This window comes from Hyperoodon ampullatus (assembly GCF_949752795.1).
Source record: "Hyperoodon ampullatus genome assembly, chromosome: 19".
Taxonomy (NCBI): domain Eukaryota; kingdom Metazoa; phylum Chordata; class Mammalia; order Artiodactyla; family Ziphiidae; genus Hyperoodon; species Hyperoodon ampullatus.
Window position 1 is genome coordinate 5,222,482 of NC_136932.1, and position 16,994 is coordinate 5,239,475.

General features: G+C 38.4%; 2 protein-coding genes across 5 annotated transcripts in view; one reads left to right on the top strand and one right to left on the bottom strand.

Moving 5' to 3' along the window:
- FBXL20 (F-box and leucine rich repeat protein 20) overlaps positions 1–16,994 on the bottom strand; it is a gene marked incomplete at both ends in the record, with an annotated part of 94,675 nt that overhangs the window by 55,327 nt on the left and 22,354 nt on the right. The window lies entirely within an intron of this gene.
- LOC307068493 (small ribosomal subunit protein eS27-like) lies at positions 10,614–10,868 on the top strand (the record flags this gene model as incomplete). Its single annotated transcript, XM_079726359.1, has 1 exon — positions 10,614–10,868. One exon carries the CDS (start codon positions 10,614–10,616, stop codon positions 10,866–10,868), a length of 255 nt encoding a protein of 84 aa, XP_079582485.1.

The following is a 16,994-nucleotide window of genomic DNA, read 5'->3' on the forward strand; positions in this document are numbered from 1 at the left end:
CAATGAAGAACACAGAAATAAGCAAATACTAATTTTGGACTGGCATCAAGGAGATAAGCTAGAAATATATTAAAATTATAGTTCAAGTAAAAGATGATGCAGGTAAGATTACAGGGGTGGTGGAAGTGGAAAATAAAAAAAGTAGACAAAAGGATTTTTAAAGAAGCTACAGGACTTGCTGATGGAAAGTTGGATCATCTACCAAGTTTCAGTGCAGCAAACACACTATGTTAAAATAAAAGTAATGCTGCCTGTGGGATAGGGAGGGTAGGAGGGAGACGCAAGAGGGAGGGGATATGGGAACATATGTATATGTATAACTGATTCATTTTGTTATAAAGCAGAAACTAACACACCATTGTTAAGCAATTATACTCCAATAAAGATGTAAAAAAAAAAAAAAAAGTAATGCTGCCTGACAATTACATGTCTTTGGAAATTGCCTGACATCAAAGAATAATCTGCTTCCCTAAATTCTCTACCCATTAATGGAAGGTATTAAGAAAAAATCATATCCCTTTTCTATAAGGCAGACTTTCAAAATGAAGCCATCACATTTCCTCCTAAACAAGTTCTCAAATTCCACGGCTTCTAAGACTCTACACCATTAAGATCATTCTTCTCCAGGTACACTTATAGGAAAGAATGCATGATGTAGTTACAAAGTATACCCTGAATAATCTAGGGTTGATGACATAAATAACAATGTCTTGCAAAGACAGCTAATGTATCCAAAATTGAGACCTGCCTGGGGGACTTCTTAGCACACAACATATATCTTAAGCTTGAAATCTTGGGGAAAAATCAAGTTAGTAAGTATAAAACAATATCACTAAGCTAAGCACCCAATATACTAGACTATGACCAACTCAAATCCACAAAATATAAAAGATAATCATTTTTATACTAGAAATGCTAAGCTCTTTAGCTTGTATATTCAAAGTATTTAATTGAATGCTACGTACCTCACCCACCAAGGCACTTTGCTCACTTGAATATATACGGTAATTAAATTGATAAAAAATATAAACCTGCTATGTGTTGTTCACATGATTTGTGCAATTCTAGATACAAAAAGGAACAAAAATCACACCCAGGGGCTTCCCTGGTGGCGCAGTGGTTAAGAATCCGTCTGCCAATGCAGGGGACACGGGTTTGAGCCCTGGTCCAGGAAGATCCCACATGCCGCAGAGCAACTAAGCCCATGCGCCACCAACTACTGAGCCCACGTGCCACAACTACTGAAGCCCGCACGCCTACAGCCCCTGTTCTGCAACAAGAGAAGCCACCGCAGTGAGAAGCCCGCGCACCGCAACAAAGAGTAGCCCCCGCTCACCACAACTAGAGAAAGCCCACGCACAGCAACAAAGACCCATCTCAGCCAAAAATAAATAAATAAATTTATTTATTAAAAAAAAAGTCACACCCAGCAGCAATTTTTTCCCCTAAGTCAGTCTAAACAGACAAAATGTTGTTGTCTCTGTAAGAACATGACGTATATGAAAAAAGAAAAGATAAAAAGGAATAGACAGTGTCCTGGGAGTATCTGGGAAACATCATGTGTATAGGATATCTGTCCAGATTTATATTTCCCTCCAATTCCTTCTGCACATATGTATCCTACTCCAAGTCTGCAAGAAAAAGATCAGTGGTTCACAAACCATGGTTACCTGACTAACAGCATCAGCATCAAACAGAACCTGTTAGAAATGCAAATTCTTGGGCTGTACTCCAGACCTATAGCATCAGAAACAGGATGCCAGGGGTGGTGGAGGGGAAGAGGGGCAATCTGTATTTTAACAAGCCCTCCAGGTGATACTGATGCTTCCTAAAGTTTGAGAACCAATGGAACAGATAAAATAGATTGAGAATCTCAGGACGTAAGAAATTACAGTTATAACACATAATCAGAGTATTTTATTATTTGAAGTGACATAGCAATGGAGCTTAGAAAATAATCCTAGAGGTAGACACACATTAATTTTAGATGGTTTCTAGGAAACCCAAATGGTTTCTGCTCCAGTTCATGGTACTGGGTTTTTTTGTTTGTTTGTTTAATTTTTTTGGCTACATTGGGTCTTTGTTGCTGCGCACAGGCTTTTCTTTTGTTGTGACTAGTGGGGGCTACTCTTCATTGTGGTGCATGGCCTTCTCACTGTGGTGTCTTCTCTTGTTGCGGAGCAAGGGCTCTAGGTGCGCAGGCTTCAGTAGTTGTAGCACGTGGGCTCAGTACTTGTGGCACACAGGCTTAGTTGCTCCGGGGCATGTGGGATCTTCCTGGACCAGGGGTTGAACCCGTGTCCCCTGCACTGGCAGGCGGATTCCTAACCACTGTGCCACCAAGGAAGTCCCCATGGTATTGTTTGTAAAATAAATGTTTCACAGAAGCAACAGAATACATGTTTTAGATATCTTACTATTTCAGCTGAATCCAAAACTCTAGGTTTCTCATACAAAATAAAAAGGGTGTCAAATCCAATTACACCAAGGATATAATGAATTATAACAAATTTGTGAAGGTTTTAGATATAATCGTTGTAGAGGAAGTCACTGTTCAAACATTTGACATTCTTAGGTTATCTGGTTTCACATTAATGTGTAGATAGATTATTATATATTTTAATAATCTATTCACAAAAAATTACAAGGATATTGTGGGGGGCAACATGAGAGCAACTACATTGTTCTCTCTCGATTATTTCTTTCAAGGTAGGACATCATCCCCTAAACAAACAAAAACAGACACTGCAACAGCGCCCCCCTCCCCGTCTTATAGGGATAGGACATTCTTAAATATTCAGGTTTTTAAAAAACTAAGTGATTTGTTTTGTCATACATTAGCATTTATTGTTGTTTTGTATAAAACTGTAATCGTTTTTCTATAAATTACCTAGCTGAGAAATATAACTGTGAAACCACTTGTTGCAAACTGTAATTACAACATAGACTTCCTGAAGAGTAAGAAGCATTTTGGGGGGCTATTATTTTAGCCTTTCTGATCAGTTTTTAAATCTTTGGCACATTTTGGGAATTAGTTTACTAACATAGTAAATTTAAATGCTTAGCACACAAAAAATACACAGGAAACCAATTCAAGAGGCTTTAAATACAGGATCTGGGTGGGAAATGCAGATGGGTTGAACAAAGGAAACAGGAAAAGAAATACTTTCTCAACAGTGACCCCTGCTGATTGAAGTATAGCTACCAACTCCAAAAACGGAAATTAAAAGGTCTGACCTATGTTATTCAAGCATTATGGGAGAAATACAAAAGTTAATTATGTATTTTGGCATAGAATACTAGTATCCCCTCATATCCTCTCTACTCATCTAGAGTAACAGAATTCCCAATTTTTAGCTAGCACATGGCTGTGTGGAAAGAAGACTTTATTTCTCATTACGTTCTGGCCAATGGGATGTAAGAAAAAGTGATGTGTGCAGTATCAGGAGGGTCCTTAATGAGAGAGAGTGTGCCTCTTCCTTACTCCTTCCTCAAGGATGATGTGTCCATTACATCAGACTGTAAGCTCTGAGAGGAAAGGGGCCTTGTCTGTTTAGTTCACCCCAGTATAGTCGGTAAGCAACACAGTGCCTAGAAATTCCTCAACCAATGAATGTCATTTTTACTAAACAGATCAGGAAATACTTTTTGACTGTAAATTCCCAGCAGGTTTCCATGGTTTTTTCACTTTGCATCCCAGGAGGGGAGGGAAGAGGAGGGGAGAGGAGGAAGAAAGAAATTTAATAAACTGAATGTTACTCTAAATTCGGCAAATAACATGCAAATGACATCAACACAGCAACAGACTGAATACATTACAAAAATAACGATTAAAATACCTGAAGAAAACAGTTTGAAGATTCAACTTATGGTCCATTTATTTCAAGGGATAGGATACATTTCTTGTTTAAAAAAAAAAGTTGTAATAATTCCTAAGTTTTCACCATCATGGGATTTCATCTGTATACAGCATTTTTAGCAGCTTTATTATGGCATAATGCATATATCGTAAAATTCACTGGTTTTAACTGTACGTTTCAATAATTTTTAGTAAATTTATAAAGCTGTGTAACCATCACTACAATTCAGTTTTGATGAATTTCCATCACCCCCAAAATATCCTTTATGCCCATCTGCAATCAATCCCTGTGCTGATCCCCAACCTCAAGCAACCACTAATCTGCTTTCTGTCTCTGTAGATTTTCCCTTCTGGCCATTTAAGAAAAATGGAATCATAAAATATGTCATCTTTTGCATCTGACTTTTTTTATTCTGCATGTTTTTTAAGTTCACCTATGTTGTAGCATGTACCATGTTCATTCTTTTTTATTGTTGAATAGTATTCCAGTGTATGGAATTCTATATTTTGTTTATTCATTCCTAGCGGACAAACATTTGGATTGTTACAATTTTTTTTACTATTATGAATAATGCTGCTATGATCATTCTCATAGAAGTCTTTGGGTTGAAATATGTTCTCATTTCTCTTGGATAAATTCTAAGGTGGAGATTTTCTGGGTTGTATCATATGGTTAAGTTTATTTAAAACTTTTAAATTGTTTTCCAGAGTAGCTGCACCATTTTACATTCCCACCAGCAATGTACGAGGTTTCCAGTCTGTCCCCATCTTACTGTTCCTTGTTGTTGTCTTTTTTATTTCAGTCAGTCTAATGGGGTGGTATCTCACTGTGGTTTCAATTTGCACTTCCCTAATTACTAATGCTGTTGAGCACCTTTTCATGTGCTTTTCAGCCATTCAAAAAGACTTCTTTGGTGAAATGTGTATTCAAATCATTTTCCCTTTTGAGTTGTTTATCTTCTTACTATTGAGATTCAGGGGCTCCTTACATATTTTGAATACACATTCATTATCTACTCTATGACTTGCAAATATTTTCTCCCATTCTGTGTGTTGTGACTTCTATTTCTTAATGGTGTCTCTTGAAGAACAAATATTTTTAATTTTGATATAGTCCAATTTATCCTTTTTTTTAACACATCATGCTTTTGAATATCATACATGTGAACTCTGCCTAACCAAAGGTTATACAATTGTCTTTTAATTCAGAAACTTTTAAAGCCATACCTAGCTGACTCTCTCAACTAGACATAATGGCCTCTAAGAAGCTAAAGGGAATTTATGCCACAGCAGACAGACACAACCCAAGTCAGGAGAGGTCTGTCTTTTTTTTTTTTTTTTTTTTTTTTTTTTTTTTTTTTTTTTTTGTGGTATGCGGGCCTCTCACTGTTGTGGCCTCTCCCGTTGCGGAGCACAGGCTCCGGATGCGCAGGCTCAGCAGCCATGGCTCACGGGCCCAGCCGCTCCGCGGCATATGGGATCCTCCCAGACCGGGGCACGAACCCGTATCCCCTGCATCGGCAGGCGGACTCTCAACCACTGCGCCACCAGGGAGGCCCGAGGTCTGTCTTTAAAAGAGTTATAATGATGTAGCTTTGGGGACATGGAATAACACAAACCAGATTCACAGAAAATTTCAGAAATTTTAAAGGAAGTTGTACCTGCTGGGTACAACAAGGGACAGAAACAATTTAAAATGAAAAAAGGCCACTGGGTTCCCAACTTTCTATAGGGAGGAAGTACCCTGAGAAAGCTAATTAGCTTCATAAGATATTTCTTATGTAAAAGGACAGACCTCTCAGAAAGCAGTGTTAAGAGCTCCTAATGCAGTACCAAGAATCACAGAGAACAATAGATTAGGGAACCATTCCCAGGAAGCAGAACTGGGCCCCAATCAAGGCACGTTTCCTGCTTCCGTGTTACCAAAAGTAGGGCCCAGCTGCTTGCTTGCCGCTCGAAAGCCAATACTTGAGAGGCAAGGTTGGTGGAAAGTAAAATTTGCTTTATTTCAGAGGCCAGCAACCAGGGGAGAGGGTGGACTCATGCCCAAAGGCCAACTCCCCACTGACAATCAGTGGGCAAGAGCTTTTAAAGGGGAGTTTCAGGCGTGGATAGGCGGAGGTAGGGGGGCTACGTGCAGGAACCAAATAGTCAGCTCTGACAGTCATCTTGGAATTGGTCATGCGGTGGTCTGATCAGCGTCATCCTGATTTTAAGTACAGTTAATCTTCAGTTCCAGGGTCGGTTTGTTCCCATTTCCTTGAGGCCAGTTCTCAGAATTATGGCAGCTCATGCCATGGCTACAGTCTGGTCATCATGTAGTAAACTTCTTCCACCTGGTGGGGGTTTCAATACCTACAAAACAGCTCGAAGGACATAGAATATTACCTACAGCCCATGAGGAGGAACTAAAGGTCCTTGAATTTGTTTAATAACTGAACTATTAATATTTGGTCTTGTTTGACTGTTTTCCTTTGCTTCTGCATTTTCTCAATTCTCTGATTAAACTCTTTAGCTAAAGTTTTTCTACAGACAAAAGGAGGCAGAGGACGTGGTGGGGGAGGACCATAGGGTCCTGTTCCATTTCACCTGGAGTAGGTGACCTTGACAATGTGTCTGCTACATTTCAGAATTGATATATGCTACATGCCTCCTGTTACTTCCCCTTTTTAGGGTGAATGTATATTGCCGTTATTCTATCTCTGTGAATAACGGTATATGTTGAGTGTACGGGGCAGATAACTTTTCTTTTTAGTTCATAGGTCTCTGGATCAAGAGGAACTGCAGGTGAGGACCCTCATCCACCTCTAAATCAAATGCAGATAACAAGTTACAGGTTTTCACCATTATTTATTTGTGTATTTATACAGGTTGTTTTTGGATATAAGACTTTTGAGGTCTTGGGAGGGAATGATTTGCACGCCACAAGAATGAGAATCATTGGAGCCAGAGGGCAGACATGGTAGAATCTTATAATAAGGGCCTCCAAAGAATCTTATCTCCTTGCTACAATACCCTTTTGCAATGGGCTTTTGCTGCACCTCCCTTCAATAGGTGGAGTCTTTCTTTCCCACCCTTTGCATTTGAGTTCACATGATGACTTGATCTGACCAAAAGAATGTGGTGAAAATAACACTGCAATTTCCAAGCTAAGCCTTAACCAAAACTTTACCTTCTTCAAACACTCCTGCCACCATGTAAGAAAGCCCAGGCTAAACTCGTGAACGATGACAGGCCTTGTGGAAAAAGAGCACCAGCTGACAGTGACACCAAGGTCTCAGACTGTAAATGAGGCCATCTTAGACACTCAAGCCCTAGTCAAGCCACCAGAGGACTGCAGCCTCACGGGCGACCTTTTTGGGTGACTAGAAGAAGAACTGCCAGACTGAATAATTGTTTCAAGCCACTAGGTTTTAGAGCGGTTGTTAGACAGCAAAAGTTATGAAAACACATTCTACATTTTAGAAGTTCATGACTCGTGATCTGAATTTCATAGATTTGAATAAAATTTGAGACATACTGAAGTAGCCCAACATAGGTAAAATCTTTTGGTGGGAAGAAAATTTCTGAGAGAGATTGAATGAACCGTCATAAAGAAATCCAGAGTTGAAGCTGCAGAGATATTTTTAAAACGATTTTTTCCTATAAGTAGTTTTTACTGATTATGCCATTCCCTCACTCAACCAACACCAGATGTTTTTCCAACTGGTTAGTTTTCTTGCCAAAATCTAAGAGGAAAAACATTTTTGTATGGCTAAATAAACCTAAAACAAAGTAAGTTTGTAATTCCTCCACCTAACATCTTGTCCCTAGTAGAAATATAATTGCTTTTTAGAAGCAAACTGCTGTCAGTGCATTACCATATCATGACTAAATTTATCTTAAGAAAGAAATCCCTAGATAAAAACACCAAGGAAGGGATACATTTAGAAAACAGATACATTACTTAATAGATCAAACTTTCTGCTATGGACACTTTCTAATATCTGACTCAATATTACAAGCTTTCTTTTATCCTGACTTCTGTTTCTTTAACTGAAATCAATATCCACTACCAATCCATTGCTCTCAGTCTAAAATAAGTATACATTTTTATTCTGTTTTCTGTTGAGAATTTCTTCTACTTAATCAGTTTTAACTATCCACAGCAACATTCCAGACGACTCCATGAACTTTGATGAACTACTGGATATGACTGGAACTCCTTTTGGGTACTGCTCAATCCTGGAAATCTTCCATGCCCTACTGAAAACCTCTTTTGAAGTTATGAAGTGAAAGGAAAGAATTTTAAAGTCAAGGTGGCAATATAATTATATGTCCTCCCCTTTTCTCCTCCACTTACCCCAGCTCCACCACACTATATACACACAAAAGAACTACTAGTAGATACAAGGCCATGATGGGATCTGACTCAGGATTAGTAAGCATTTAACTGAATCTCATATTCCAAAATGCCAGGGGGGGTGGTAAATCAGAGGAGAGTAGGGTTTGACTTCCTCATGTACAAATTCTAGTCATTGTGCCAGAAACTGAAAACTGGCAGAATCTGTGGAATTTTCCAAGACATATGTCAGATAGTAATTTTACAACTCACTCACAAACACACATTCTAAATCATCTTACTGCTCTGGAAATATTTCCAAGGCAATGGTATTATAATACAGCCATGCTACTTATTTGTAGAAAAAGCATTCCCCTGTTTTTGATAATGTAAGAAACAAAGTACACAGTACCCTAGATACCCTAACTGCATGCCAGCAATTATATTTTAGATTTAAAAGGAACCAAAAGAAACAATATGTTAAATCAGAACAAAGATTCTTTAAAAAGGAAGAGAAGAAATAACTTTGTAAGACAGTCATTAAGGAAAAGTGATACCAAATTAATAGACAAAGGAAATCTATTAGACTTCCTAGGCCATGATATGAATAAGACAGTGGTGCTATTATGAACATGATAGCTAAACAAAGGATGCATGATATAGCTAAATATTTGGCTGTTATTAATTGATATATATATATATATATATATCTAGAAAGAGGTCTCTATAATATACCATATAACAACTGAATTTTTATATAAAAAGTCAACCAAGACAAAAGGACATTGGAAAAACAGTAGGGTCCACCCTACCCCTATACCCTATCGAATCTTCTAGGGGGTTCTTTTGATATTTACCTCTGTTTTTCTTAATATGCTTGATTTATCAAATTTAGATATTACCTATCGACATACTGCCAAGGAATGTAAGTATTCAGTTTCAACCTCTACCTCTAGCCTCCATACCCTATGTAATTTTATGACAATCTTTGTTTAAATAAAGAGTGAGTGTGAATGTAATACTGGACAGATACTACTGAGTGCTGAGCCAAGCAGAACAATAGGACCATGCACTCTTTCTCCCTACAAATTAAAGACAACCTCATTTTTTCTACTTTCTATATATTTTTAACTTTTCCTCAAATGCTCCAGCATCTGTCACATGTCTATCAATATTTTCCATATGCTCAAACACACCAGATATTGTTTTTTCCCGAAGCCATAACTTCCCAGAACCCTTTGTTCTTTCTTCTGCTTCCCTCTGTGGGGGGGACTCTGTAGACCAGGTACAGAGCTGTCACCTTGGGCTCTCCCTTGGCTCTTCTCTTTGACTGAATTCTGAGTCTTGGACCCGATTTCTTTTCCCTTCCTATTTAAGAGTACATTCACTAGTAACTTACGGGGGAAAAAAGGCTCATGAGAACTGAAATTCTGGTCACTTGCATGTCTAAAAATATCTTTATCCTAGACTCACATTTGATTGATAATATGGCTGAGAATAAAATTATAGGTTGGAAATCCTTTCCACGGAAGATATCTGAAGATACTGCTGAATGCATTTCTGTCTTCCTATGTTACTACTGTGATATGGAATGCTATTCTGATTGGTCCTTTGAATGTAACCTCTAGCTACTCTTGCTGGAAGCTTTTAGTACAGCCTCTGTATCCCAGTTTACTGAAATTTCATAATCAGTCCTCTTGATCTGTGTCTTTTTTATTATTCTATCAGATCTTTCAACTTGCAAATCTATGACTCAGTTTGGAAAATGCTTTGGAAACCTGTTGGTATCATCTCCCCCTATTTTCTCTGTGCTCTCATGCTCAAACTCCTATTAGTCAAATATTGGACCTCCTGGTCTATCTTTAATTTTTTAAATTATTTGTCTCCTATTTTCCTCATTTAATATTTTCTTTCTAATTCCTAGGAAATTGCTTCAACTTTACTTCCAATCTTTCCACTAATTTTTTTGGGGGGGTATCATTTTTTATTTCCAAGAGTTATTTCTTATTTATTGAAAGAGTTTCAAAAGAGCATTCTGTTTTCTGAAGATGCAACATGTCATTTCTTAGAGATTAATACCTCTTCCCCTCTGCCCTACCCGCAGTTTTTTCCCCTCTGCTCTCTACCTTGTTTCTTTTATGTGTTTGTTTGGCCTCTCATTTTGGAGGCTTTCCTCAGCTATCAGGTTATCCTTGGCTGTCCACTCCTTTTCATGGCATTAAGAAGCTATTGTAAGTTCACTGTTTGGCTCCATATCCCTATCCTTTTCATACATCTGCTATTCCTGGATCCAGAACCCTCAGCCTCCATTTTCTTGAAGAAAACAAAATGCCCAGTTTCCTAGAGGGGGAAGAAGTAGTTTACATAGGATTCAACCACTTAATTTAAGACTTTCTTCAGCCTTTCCGACGGTGACGACCTCCCCACGAGAACATGCCTCTCTCAAAGGATCTCCTTGGTCCCTCTCCAGAAGAGGAGAAGAGGAAACACAAGAAGAAGAGCCTGGTGCAGTGCCCTAATTCCTATTTCATGGATGTGAAATGCCCAGGATGCTATAAAATCACCACTGTCTTTGGCCATGCACAAACAGTAGTTTTGTGTGTTGGCTGCTCTACCGTCCTCTGCCAGCCTACAGGAGGAAAAGCAAGGCTTACGGAAGGATGCTCCTTCAGATGGAAGCAGCACTAAAAGCCCCCAGAATCAAGATGAATGGGAAACCATCCCAATAAACACATTTTGGATTAAAAAAAAAAAAAAACTTTCGTCAACCATTACCTACTTTTAATCTCAAGCCTCATTCTTGTATTTTCACTTTTTACTCCCAAGTGTTGAGTCTTTTTGGAGGTTTTGTAAACTTGCTTGCTAGTCTCTGCAGACAACCCAGAGTGTACCTCCCTCTACTTGGCTAAATTATTTAACACTTTTCTACTAATTTTTTTACCTTCTAAAATTTTTTTTGTCATTCTTGTTCCTGTGATCTTATACTCCTTTTTATTCTTTTATTATAATGTTAGTGCTATTTGAAAAGAAAGGAAATAAATGTATTAAGTCAAACTCCCATGTTTAACCAAAATATCCATGCAATAGTTTTAGATAGCTTGAATAAAGTCATAAGCATATTTACTAAACTTCTGGATACCATGAAACTCATTAGGATAAATAATAACCTTGGATAACAGAATCAGGGTTCAACATGATTTCAAAAGGACAGTATCAAGAGAAAACTAGGGACCTCCCTGGTGGCGCAGTGGTTAAGAATCCACCTGCCAATGCAGGGGACATGGGTTCGAGCCCTGGTCCGGGAAGATCCCACATGCCACGGAGCAACTGAGCCTGTGTGCCACAACTACTGAGTCTGCACTCTAGAGCCCGCAAGCAACAACTACTGAAGCCCGTGCACCTAGAGCCCGTGCTCCGCAACAAGAGAAGCCACCGCAATGAGAATCCCGCGCACCACAATGAAGAGCACCCCTCACTCGCCGCAACTAGAGAAAGCCCGCACACAGCACTGAAGACCCAACACAGCCAAAAATGAATGAATTAATTAATGTTAAATAATGAGGAAACTAAACAGGGTAAAATTTTTAAAAATCTCTCACTAAAATTAAGCATTTACCAGTTATATAAATATGAAACTAGAAACCTAGTTTCACAAAAAACAGGGAGTTTTAGTTTATCATGAGTTACTTATGTGACTTCCTGTAAGAAATTTTAAAAGAAAAGAAAAACTGTAATCTTAGGATACACTAATGGAAAGCAGACCAGACCAAGGGACAAAACTACTGTTGTGGTTGTCAATGAGTGGTTGTCAATAACTCTAATGTCACATTTGTGAAAGGAAATCAACTAAATATCATTTAGAAAATGGATCCCAGGATATTGAGAGGTTCTAAAGCTAAGTTTTGTGGAAAATGGTAAAGATAAGAGGAATACTCAAAATGTTCAATGGAAGAACATTATAGCTGCTATTGAATAGCTGAAAAATTGTCCTTTACAATCAAGTAGTTCTATACTGTTCAAGATAACCAACCTAGGAGAAGTGGAGACAATGTGTTTAAGACAGATTTGGCTTAAATAAATGTGTAAAGCTGTGAGCTCTCCCCATTACTGGTCAGCCAGTCTCTCCAATATCAGCGATGTCATAGAGTAGATTCTTCCATTGAGAAGGAGCTTTAACTAGATGACATTAGGCTTGTTTCCACTAAAGGAAGACAGAAATAAAGAAACCAAGAGTCAAAGAAGGTCATTATATAATGATAAAGGGGGTCAATTCATCAAAAAGATACAAGTGTAAATATTTATGCACCCAACACTGGAGCACCTAAATATATAAAGCAAATATAACAAAACTAAAAGGAGAAACGAACAGCAATACAATAGTAGCAGGGGATTTTAATACCTCACTCTCAAAAACAGATCTTCCAGAGATTTAATAAGCAAACAGAAGATTTTAACAACATCACAGACTAAATGAATCTGGTAAACATACACAGAACAGTCCATCCAGTGGCAGCAAAATACACATTCTTCTCAAGCATATACAGAACATTCTCCAAGACAGAACATATGTTAGGCCACAAAGCAAATTTCAACAAGATCTGTAAGACAGAAACCATATCAAGTATCTTTCCTGATCACAATGGTATTCAGACGTGTGTTTTCCAACACCCAAGCAATACCCGATTTCTTAGCAGACACTGAATGGGTGTCCTACAAATTTAACTCAATTCTGACACTATCTACCAGGAGATAGCATCAGATCTCACAGGTTAAAGGCCCAGTCCCACAAGAGATAGCATCAGATCTCACAGGTTAAAGGCCCAGTCCCACAAGGCTACCCCTGCTTCAGACCCCAATTGCAAGTCCAGGGTGTTACTTTGTGCTTCTGACCAACTGGCTATAAACTGAAGGTTCCTGCAACCCACTTCTCAGGTTCAATTAATTTGCTAGAAGTGGTGCACAGAACTCAGAGAAACATTAACTTATGTCTCTCAGTTTATTATTATTATTTTTTAATTTACTTAATTTAATTTTTATTTATTTTTGGCCACGTTGGGTCTTTGTTGCTGCGTGCGGGCTTTCTCTAGTTGCGGTGAGCGGGTCTACTCTTCGTCCTCAGGCTACAGGCTCAGGGGTTCAGCAGTTCTGGCTCGCAGGCTGTAGAGCACAGGTTCAGTAGTTGTGGCACACAGGCTTAGTTGCTCTGCAGCATGTGGGATCTTCCTGGACCAGGGCTCGAACCCGTGTCCCCTGCATTGGCAGGCAGATTCTTAACCACTGCACCACCAGGGAAGCCCTCTCAGCTTATTTAAAGGATTCAGATGAACAGCCAGATAAAGAGGTAACACAGGGTGAGGTCTGGAAGGGTCCTGAGTGCAGGAGCTTCTGTCGCCATAAGAACTGGGGTGCACCACCCCTCTGGCATGCAGATGCTACCATCATGGAAGATCTCTGAACCTCATCCTTTTGGGTTTTTTTAATGGAGGCTCCAATACATAGATATAATTGATTATACCACAGGCCATTGGTGACTGCTTCAACCTTCAGCTCCTCTCTCCTCCCCAGAGGCGGGGAAGGGGGAAATGGGGAGTAGAACTGAAAGTTCCAACCCTCTAATCATAGTTGGCTCCCCTGGCAACTGGTCTCCATCATTCAGTTACCTAGGGGCCTTCAAAAATTCACCTTATTAACAAACTCAGGTGTGGTTAAAAGGGGCTTGTTGTAAATAAAAAGACACCCATTTCACCTTTATGGCTTTGAACTGAGAACAAAAGATGTTCCCACTGCTCACTTAGGAAATTACAAGGGTTTTTGGGAGTTGTGAGTCAGGAATCAAGAACAAACACCAAAATATATGTGTATAAATCACAATATCACAGGCATGAAACTAGAAATCAGTAACAGAAGGAAAAATGGAAAATTCACAAATACGTAGAAATCAATCAACACACTACTGAACAACCAATAGATCAAAGAAGAAATCAAAAGGGAAATCAAAAAATATCTTGAGACAAACAAAAATGGAAACACAACAAACCAAAACTTACGGGATGCAGCAAAAACAGTTTTAAGAGGAATGTTTATAGCTATAAATGCCTATATTAAGAAAAAAAAAAGATCCCAAATAAACAACCAACATTTCACCTCAAGGAAGTAGAAAAAGAACAAACTAAGCCCAATGTCCGCAAAAAGCAATAATAAAGATTAGAGCAGAAATAACCGAAATGGAGAAAGGAAACCAATATAAAAGATAAATGAAACTAACACTTGGTTCTTTAAAAAGATAAACAAAATGGACAAACCTATAGCTAGACTAACCAAGGGAAAAGACAGGACTCAAATAAAATTGTAAACGAAAAAAAAAAGAAAAAAAATGTAAATGAAAGAGGAGACATTACAACTGATACCACAGAAGTATAAAGGATCATAAGAGACTACTATGAACAATCTTACCCCAATAAAATGGACAACCTATGGGAAATGGATAAATTCCTAGAAGCATGACCACTTACTGTTAAGGTAATTAAACAAGGAGGCAATTGGGGTTCAATTGTCTGAGGTGGTTCTAATGCCTTGGTAGCCCACGTTGCAAACCAAAACCTAAGCCAGTGTAAATGCACTGGAATCTGAGAAAATGAAACTTAAGAACAATCCCAAATAAGGCAACTGCTTAAGATACAGCCCATCAAATAACTACTTTGCTTCGGTGTCTTGTCTATAAAAACCTTGCCCATAGCTCCTGTGCATGGAGCACTTCTAAAATCTCTTCTGGACCGGTGCTATGCAATTTAAATTAATGTCTGCTCAAATAAACTCTTCAACATTTTAATGTGCAACAGGTTTTGTTTATTCTTTTTTAACACTTCCAAGACTGAATCATGAAGATGTAGATAATTTGAATAGACAAATAATGAGTATGGAGACTGAATCGGTAATCAAAACCTCCCAACAAAGAAAAGCGCAAGACTAGATAGTTTCACTGGAAAATTCTAGGAAGCATATAAGAAAGAATTAATGTCAATCCTGCTCAAACTCTTCCCCAAAAATTGAAGAGGAGCAATCACTCCCAAACTCATCTTATGAAGCCAGCATTACCCAAAGCCAGAGAAGGAAACTACAAGGAAATTATAGGCCAATATCCCTGATGAATTTAGATGCAAAAATTCTCAGTAAAATAACAGCGAACCACATTCAACATCACATTAAAAAAATCATACACCATGATCAAATGTGATTTATCCTTGTGATACAAGGATGGTTCAATGCACACAAATTAATCAATGTGATAAACCACATTAACAGAATGAAAGACCAAAATGATATGATCTGAATAGATACAGAAAAAAAACACTGGAGAAAATTCAACATTGTTTCCTGATAAAAAATCATCTACAGGGCCTCCCTGGTGGCGCAGTGGTTGAGAGTCCGCCTGCCGATGCAGGGGATACGGGTTCGTGCCCCGGTCTGGGAGGATCCCATATGCCGCGGAGCGGCTGAGCCCGTGAGCCATGGCTGCTGAGCCTGCGCATCCGGAGCCTGTGCTCCGCAACGGGAGAGGCCACAACAGTGAGAGGCCCGCGTACCACAAAAAAAAAAAAAAAAAAAAAAAAAAAAATCATCTACAAGCTGGATATAGAAGGAATGTACCTCAACATAATAAAGACCATATATGACAAGTCCACAGCTGACTTCACAATGGTGAAAGGCTGACAGCTTTTCCCCTAAGATCAGAAACAAGACAAAGGTAATCTAAACACTCCTAGTCAACACAGTACTGGAAGTCCCAACCACAGCAATTAAGTAGGAAAGACATAAAAGGCATCCAAATCAGAAGGAAGAAGTAGAAGTATCTCTGTTTGCAGATGACATGATTTTATACAGAAAAATCTTAAAGACTACACCATAAAACCATTAGAACTAATAATTCATTAAAGCTGCAGGTTACAAAATCAGCATACAAAAATCTGTTGCACTTCTATACACTAAGAACAAACTAGATGAAAATAAACAATCTCATTTAAAATAATATAAAAAAATAAAATACCTAATAACTCTCCCAGACTTCAGACAATACTATAATGCTACAGTGATCAAAACAGTGTGGTACTGGTACAAAAACAGATATATGGATCAATGGAACAGAATAGAAAGCCCAGAAATAGAATAGAAAGCCCACACACCTATGGTCAATTAATCTTTGACAAAGGAGGCAAGAATATAAAATGGGAAAAAGACAGTCTCTTCATCAAGTGGTGCTGGGAAAGTTGGACAGCTGCATGTAAATCAATGAAGTTAGAACACACCCTCACACCATGCACAAAAATAAACTCAAAATGGCTTAAGGATAAGACATGAAACCATAAAACTCCTAGAAGAGAACATAGGCAAAACATTCTCTGATATAAATAGTACCAATGTGTTCTTAGGTCAGTCTCCCAAGGCAATAGAAATAAAAACAAAAATAAACAAACGGGACCTAAGCAAACTTACAAGCTTTTGCACAGCAAGGGAAACCATTAAAAAAAAAAAAGACAACCTATGGAATGGGAGAAAATATTTGCAAATGATGCAACCAACCAGGGCTTAATTTCTGAAACATACAAACGTTCATACAACTCAACAACAACAAAACAAACAATCCAATCAAAAAATGGGCAAAAGACCTTAACAGACATTTCTCCAAAGAAGACATACAGATGGCCAGTAGGCACATGGAAAGATGCTCAACATCACTAATTATTAGAGAAATGCAAATCAAAAATACAATGAGGTACCACCTCACACCAGTCAGAATGGCCACCATTAAAAAGTCTA